Raw genomic sequence first — 6,839 nt, 5'->3', positions numbered from 1 at the left:
TATATATATATATATATATAAAGATTGGCGGTTTATTTATTTTTCCGTTATTGTATGGCCGTTTTTGTCTTTCAGTCGTTCTAATTACAAATGAACTCTCCTTTTTAATTTGTCATGCCAGACACGATGTTCAGTTAAATAAGTTTATATATACTGGCTAAAAATGTAAATAAATAAATAAATAAATGAATAAATAAATAAAAATAAATAAAAAGCGAACATTTCCGCAGTACCAAATGCCCCTCTACTTGAAGCGCTCCACCTGTCCTGTCCATCACGCCTCGGTAGCAGCGGCAGTGTTGGTGTGTGTGTGTCAGGCTCATCCAATCCGCACCTTGATATTTACACCGCTGAACTGAATGTTGAAGGGCAGGGAAGGATACAGAGATCCTGCATCAGCTGAGTCTGAGTCAAAAACAGGCAGAGCTCACATTCCCTCTGGGGCTCTGTGTTTCGGACACCTCTCTCTTGCGCTCTCTCTCTCGTGCACCTGCTCGGAACCAGGCCGAGCCAGTGATAGACGTTTGCGTCCCAGTTGCCGCAGAGAAGCGCGCCACGAGCAGCACCAGTGTCTCCAAATTCACAGCAGTGGATAATGAGGCGCGGATTACCGCTGAGAGCCGGCTCACACGTGTTTAAAACCCAAACATTTTTTATGTTTATTTAAAAAAAAAAAGAAAAAAAGGATCAAATGTGTCTTCAGATCCAGTGTTTGGATACTAAAGGGACATCTGCGATTCTTAAAATAAGCAGCAGACAGACGCATGTGAACTGATATGAATGATCGCTTATAAATGCGCCTCTATAATCAGAACCTGTCGGTGAGAAATCTCTTTGTGTCCGTGCATTTATTCCATGTTGCATGGAGCAGCTCTGAAAGCTGCAGGGTCTTATTTGTGATAGCTGTCCACGTCAGTGTCCCATAGACCGGCGCGCTGGAAGCCTGGACCACATTTCTTTTCTGTATCCAATAATAAGAGACAAAAAAAACCCCTTCTAAATCTTGAGCCGTTTTGGCACGAGTGGGTAAAATCTGAAATGCGTTATAAGTGTATTTGTCTGTTTGTCTCTATGACACGCTTACATATAGCACAGTGTCATAAAAGCTCGTCTCCGTCTGCCTGTGTTCACATGTCACTGTGAGACGACTAATTAGTTTATCATTTCACTGCCTTTTGTTTTCTATTTGACGGTTTCCTCAGTTTTCTTTCTTGGCACAGCTTTCGGGCTTTTAGAAAATCATTCATATTGTTTACTCTCTCTGTCTCCGCGTCACACGAAGATCAAAGCCGAACGCCGATTGGTGGAGAATTGTGCGGACCGAAATCTGATTGGCCAAAATATGAAGGAGCGAGAGCCGACCATAAAATTAGATATTCCGTTAATGGAGGAAGTTTCTTGGTTTCGCCAGTATTTGGTCAAGCAAAACGACAAATAGCGATCTGTAAAATTACAACTTGAAAATATTACGTAAAAGTGACATTTAAAAAAGTAATACAAATGTACTTGGAGTGGTTTAAATAACATTACCTTTTAATGGTCCATTCAATCTATATATATAATGGTTTATAAAGGGATTTGAAATTCAATTCAATTCTGGATTTAACAGAATTCAGTGAAAAGAAACTAGTACGTTCTCTGCATCTCACAGCTACAGGAAGCAGTTGGTTCAGCTTGTCTCTGTGGGACTCATACAGCTGCAGCATCCGCATTCAGGCCAGCAACACTCAGTCAAGGCTTACAATTAATCATAATCTTTTATTATGTTCAGCATCAAAGACACTAAGCTTAATTAGAAATTTCTGCACTATTATATGTCTCCCCCCCCACACACACACACACACATACTCACATGCAAATTCTGCTACAAGAGAAAATAATAATTACAATTTTTACAAAAAAATCAAACAAACAAGACTTGGACATGTATGTATGTACTAGAGGCAGTGTAGTGGTTGATTATACCCCCTCAAATGCTTTCCCCCTGCCTTGTCTATTTCCAGTAGCCATTATCACGATGGAGCAGAAGGAAAAGGCTTGCCAACATAGCAAAGTTGCCAAGCTTTGACTTCCTTCACACACACACTGAGAAGAACCGATACAGTTCAAATATAGATCAGGAGACCCTTCCCATAATTTTCAATGGCATATGTGTTTTTCATATTTTTTCTTTTATATTTTTTATAAATGTTTGATATTTTGGGTAGCTGCAGATATTTGTTTTAGAGTAAGCGGTGGAAACATACAAACCGATTGTGAAATTTTAATAAATATTCAGACAAACAAGTCAGAATGGGAGCTTGTTGATACAAGAAATTGGCTCCAAGTTTATTCCAATAGCACAGAAAGATAAAGCACGAACACTGACTGTTTTTTTTTTCTTTTGGTAAATAAGAAGACAATTCCAGACTATTAGGGGGTTTTGTGTGGCCATGGATAAAAGCTATCTTAATCCAATAGGAGAACAATCCACTGTTTGCTTTTAGAGAAAAATTAACTATTGGTAAATCAATGAGGCTTTCTACAATACATGGCAAGAGGAAACATCCTAGTCTGCACTCGCAACAGAATGTGTCAACTAGGGTTAATGCTTCTGTCACACTGTCACAAGCATCAAACCTGTGCCTTTTAGCATGCAAATGCATTTTATCAGTAAAGCTTTTTCTTTTTTTCAGACTGGTGCTATCAATCCCAGTTTACCTGTGGTCATCAGTGCAATGGTAAGCATTTCTGATGGTAAGAATTTCTGATGGAATCATTGACGCAGTCATCCCTAGATGGGGTAGCTAGTGAGGAATGCAGTGCAGTGCAGTGCTATATATGGCCTACTAAAATATTAAAATGTACACAAGCCAATGAGAATGCTACAGTTGTTGTTATATGTAGTGCTGTTGTAGTTTTATGGATAGATTGACAAGTTAGCTTTCTAATAACCTATTGAAATGCTGCAATTAGTGAAAAGCAGTTTTTAAGACCTGCACGAGGAAACATGCTGTTACAACACACTGCTGAAACTAAAAGAGAAACAGCAAAACACAACCTGATATCATGCTGCTGAAATATTTAGTCTGAAGGCAGCATGTAGATGGAAAACTCTAAAGGACCAAGCATTGAGCCTTGTGGTACTCCATGCATGTGTTTAATTTAATCAATGACTCCTTTTAGTAAACTAGATATTTGGCCACTTTCTTCTTGAACAGGAAGATTATTAAGTATATTAGTGACTAGAAAAAAGTGGAGTTTCAAGTGCTACAAACTCCTCCAGACTGAAAATAATCATTCAAAAATGGTTGTTTGGTGTTTTTTGTGATTTAGTACCAGAGAAGTGGACCCATGTAAACTCAGCATGTGGAGGACAAAAACAGTCGCCCATTAACATTGTCACCAGAAAGACTTTCAAAGATGATCGCCTGACTCCTCTTAAGTTTCAGAATTACCAGGAGATCTTCACAAGCACAATCATAAACAATGGCCACTCCGGTGAGCTTATTTTCCATTAAAATTTAACTCGGCAACGTTTTGAAGCTGTTGTGTACGCTCTTCATGCTTGTTGTGTTGTCTGTTCCAGCTCAGGTCCAGATTCCTACTGTATCTACTATATCACATGGAGACCTGCCTGATGAGTATATGGCTGTGCAGTTCCACCTGCACTGGGGAGCCAATGGAGGGCCTGGCTCCGAACACACTATTGACGGGGAACAGTATCCCATGGAGGTATTTAAACTTGGTCCAACAGCCTGAACTGTTACTGTTCTGAACTACAGAAGTACTCAGAAGTACTCATGGTGACTTATCATTATTGAATAACAGCACAAATATTTTGTCTACAGCTGCACATTGTTCACATGAAGAAAGCTTACTCTGATTTGACAACAGCACTGAGTGATACAGAGGGAGTTGCAGTTCTTGGATTTTTCTATGAGGTCCCCTTTTTAAATTTTTCACCTCAGATGCAAAAACTATTCCAGACCTAAGTATGAAAAGTAAATGTACTAAAATGCGGCTATTTCAATTTTCAGCTGTCTAGTAGCAGTAACCGGAAGTATGAACGCATCATCAGTGCTCTGCAAAACATCCAAGCAACAAGTAGGTACTAGTTTATGTTCAAACAATCAGACTCATGGCTGTGTAGCTTTGGCTATCTGTTTCCACTGTGGAGTTTTGTTTTGTTTTGTTTTCAGACGGCAATACGTCTCTGTCTTCAATCTCCCTGGCACAGCTGATCCCGTCTGAGAAAAATCTAACTGCTTACTACCGTTATAAAGGCTCTCTGACCACCCCGGGGTGTACAGAGTCTGTGATTTGGACTCTGTTTGAGAACCCCATTCCTTTGAGCATAGAACAGGTCAAGAATGCACCTCAATTTAAATATATATTTCAGCCTTAAGCCTTAATTTAATGTTACATGGTTAAACTTTAGTGTTTTCATATAGTAGTTTTCAATATAACTTCTGAATCTGCAAACTTGCTGGTAATGATAAGTGTGAGCTACACAGGTACACACACAGGTACACATCTCTCAGAACTGCAGGAGTAAACATAAAAAGGCTCTGCTAGAGTACAAATACTTTCCAACATTTTTCTGCATGTTCAGAAACACTACTGTAATTGCACTCCTTTATGATCTCTTTCCACAACCTGGAGCCTAACACTCATGTTAATATTCTGCTCCCCCAGCTCCAAGCTTTCTCTGAACTCCAGTTTAACGATGGCAAGCAGATGACTGGGAATTTCAGACCTGTTCAGCCCCTCAATGGCCGGAAGGTGTACCGCTCAGGAAGTGCAGTGATCCTCGCCAACTCTGCCATCCTCCTCGCCACCATTGCCATAGCCTTGGGACTGTCCGAACCCAATTAGAGGTATCCCATGCTGCACTGCGACATCCATAAACACAAAAAGTTCCACACCAATCAATCAGTCAAACCCGAATTTGTAACCTCTTCATCACATGTTTGCAAAGATGACGGATCATATCGTAGTGCAGGCATGACTCACCTGGTGTTCCCCCCCTTATGACACAAATGACAAAGGCATTTTAGTAATGCCTTACGAAAGGTGCTGTAAGGGTTTATTAAAGCACTCATGCATGTGTAGTGAAGCAGTAGGTGTTATTTCAGCATTATGAATGTGTCATAAGAACTGGTTTCAGAGCACACGTTTAGGCATTCACTAAGATTCCAAATCATCCTCCTAAACATACACTTTATAATTCATTACACTTTGTCAAGTGTCAGGTAAATTTTGTTTTTCCTAATGTCAGAGTGAGTCCCAGAAAGTTTACACTCTGAGTGCCATTGTCAGCCTGTGAACTGGAACGTAGTGTGCTATTCTTAGTGGAGCATAAAGTTATAAATAGCAGAACTGAGTCATAAAACCAAGCTGCATTTCAAAGGCGATAGTCAAAGGAGTCAGCAGCTTGGTCATTCTTTCATGGTCCAGGCGCACACCGCAGGGCTGTCAGGTGACTCACTCGCAGCCACTCAGCTAGCAGGTGGTATGGTAAAGGGTGGGAGGGTTTTAGGTCAAGCCTTTTTCCCGCCAGAATCCAGCGTTGAAAACATTTACGAGAGACAACTACAACCTGACCTAAGAGCAGCTGCAAACCTTCTCCTCCCACCCCATGGCAACTTACACCACAGGGAAAGATGAAGGTGCAGCGATACTAATTGCATGGCACAAAATGGCTGAGAGTGTCTGTAGCTCAAGGACACAGTTATACTTTGGAGAACAGACCAGCATATCTTGTCAAACCAGCATTATTAATTTTATGCATTTCAAACACGATTAGCATGAATCTGCATGTTTATTACGAGATACATGCACAAAACAGAGCTTGCCAAATTTACATGCAAACACCTCAGTCAATCTGTTTGTTTTTGTTTGTTGGGGTTTTTTTTCCAGTTTTTGACACATAAAGTTCAGTAAGCTACGTAATCATGACAACATAGAACTGTGTTCATGGCTTGTAGTACGGGCTCTGGAAGGCACTGAATGTTATCGACTGTGAATTACACCCCACTGATTTGTTTGGGAGGGCTTATTATGTATTCTGTGCAATTTTCCAGGAAGATTTATTGTGATGACCTAGCAAAAGGAATCTGTATATTTTCCATTGTTTCACAAGGCTTCACGTTATATTTCTATGCTGTACACTAATGTATTTATATATGTAATGAATGTGTATATTGATATGAGACTGCAGTTGATATTTATGTATTCCAAGAATAGTGCTGAATGCAAAGCATCAACCTGTTCATGACTTATAGAGTTTACTTGTGATGTTCAAGTGTATGAGACTGTCAGGTTGTAGTTCTTGAAATGATATGGAGAATGTGTTCCAGCTGAACAATAAAATACCTAAATGCCTTTTTAATGACTGTGTCTTCTGCTTGCACGGGCACAATTCAAGCTATTTGACCCACTGATCAAAATTAGTGTCTGTACTGGGTCTGGCTGCGCTGTGAAAGCTGATATGAGAATACACTTTTTTGGCTTTGTTGTTTGTCTGCTGGCTCAGACACACAGACGGGCTTCTCGGTTTGCTGACTGATAACCCTTTCGGTCTGTCCAGTTTCTCATCTCTTAATCCTTTTCTAATTGACTCGTTCTTGTTCTTCAAGAAGTTCGAATAAGAGGTTGTTTTATCTTACAGAGCTCACTATCAAAGGTAGCAGAGGTACACAAACACATTAAAATCTACTAAAAATATTTTTTAAATTGATCTCTGAGACAGTTTGCAGACACTAGTTGCAAGTTATTTAACACCCCACCCACCTACACCAATCCCTTGTCATTAAAGAATCAAAAGACTTCTTGTTAAAGACCTTGGAAGACCTCTC

The 6,839-nt window shown here is 40.0% G+C and overlaps 1 protein-coding gene across 1 annotated transcript in view; it reads left to right on the top strand.

Annotated features, from left to right (window-relative positions):
• ca4a (carbonic anhydrase IV a) overlaps nt 1-6,392 on the top strand; it is a 6,741-nt gene extending 349 nt beyond the window's left edge. The window contains exons 2-8 of the mRNA XM_005928444.2: nt 2,676-2,720; nt 3,316-3,480; nt 3,569-3,714; nt 3,831-3,923; nt 4,020-4,086; nt 4,182-4,345; nt 4,678-6,392. Coding sequence (XP_005928506.1) covers nt 2,676-2,720; nt 3,316-3,480; nt 3,569-3,714; nt 3,831-3,923; nt 4,020-4,086; nt 4,182-4,345; nt 4,678-4,857 — 860 coding nt within the window. The 3' untranslated portion in view covers nt 4,858-6,392. The remainder of the gene's footprint in view (nt 1-2,675; nt 2,721-3,315; nt 3,481-3,568; nt 3,715-3,830; nt 3,924-4,019; nt 4,087-4,181; nt 4,346-4,677) is intronic.
• Nucleotides 6,393-6,839: the final 447 nt, after the last annotated feature.

Source organism: Haplochromis burtoni, unplaced genomic scaffold (genome assembly GCF_018398535.1).
Source record: "Haplochromis burtoni strain Fernald_Lab_line unplaced genomic scaffold, NCSU_Asbu1 Contig_115, whole genome shotgun sequence".
Classification (NCBI taxonomy): domain Eukaryota; kingdom Metazoa; phylum Chordata; class Actinopteri; order Cichliformes; family Cichlidae; genus Haplochromis; species Haplochromis burtoni.
Note: the sequence above shows the minus strand (reverse complement) of the source record. Positions and strands in the feature narration are given on the sequence as shown.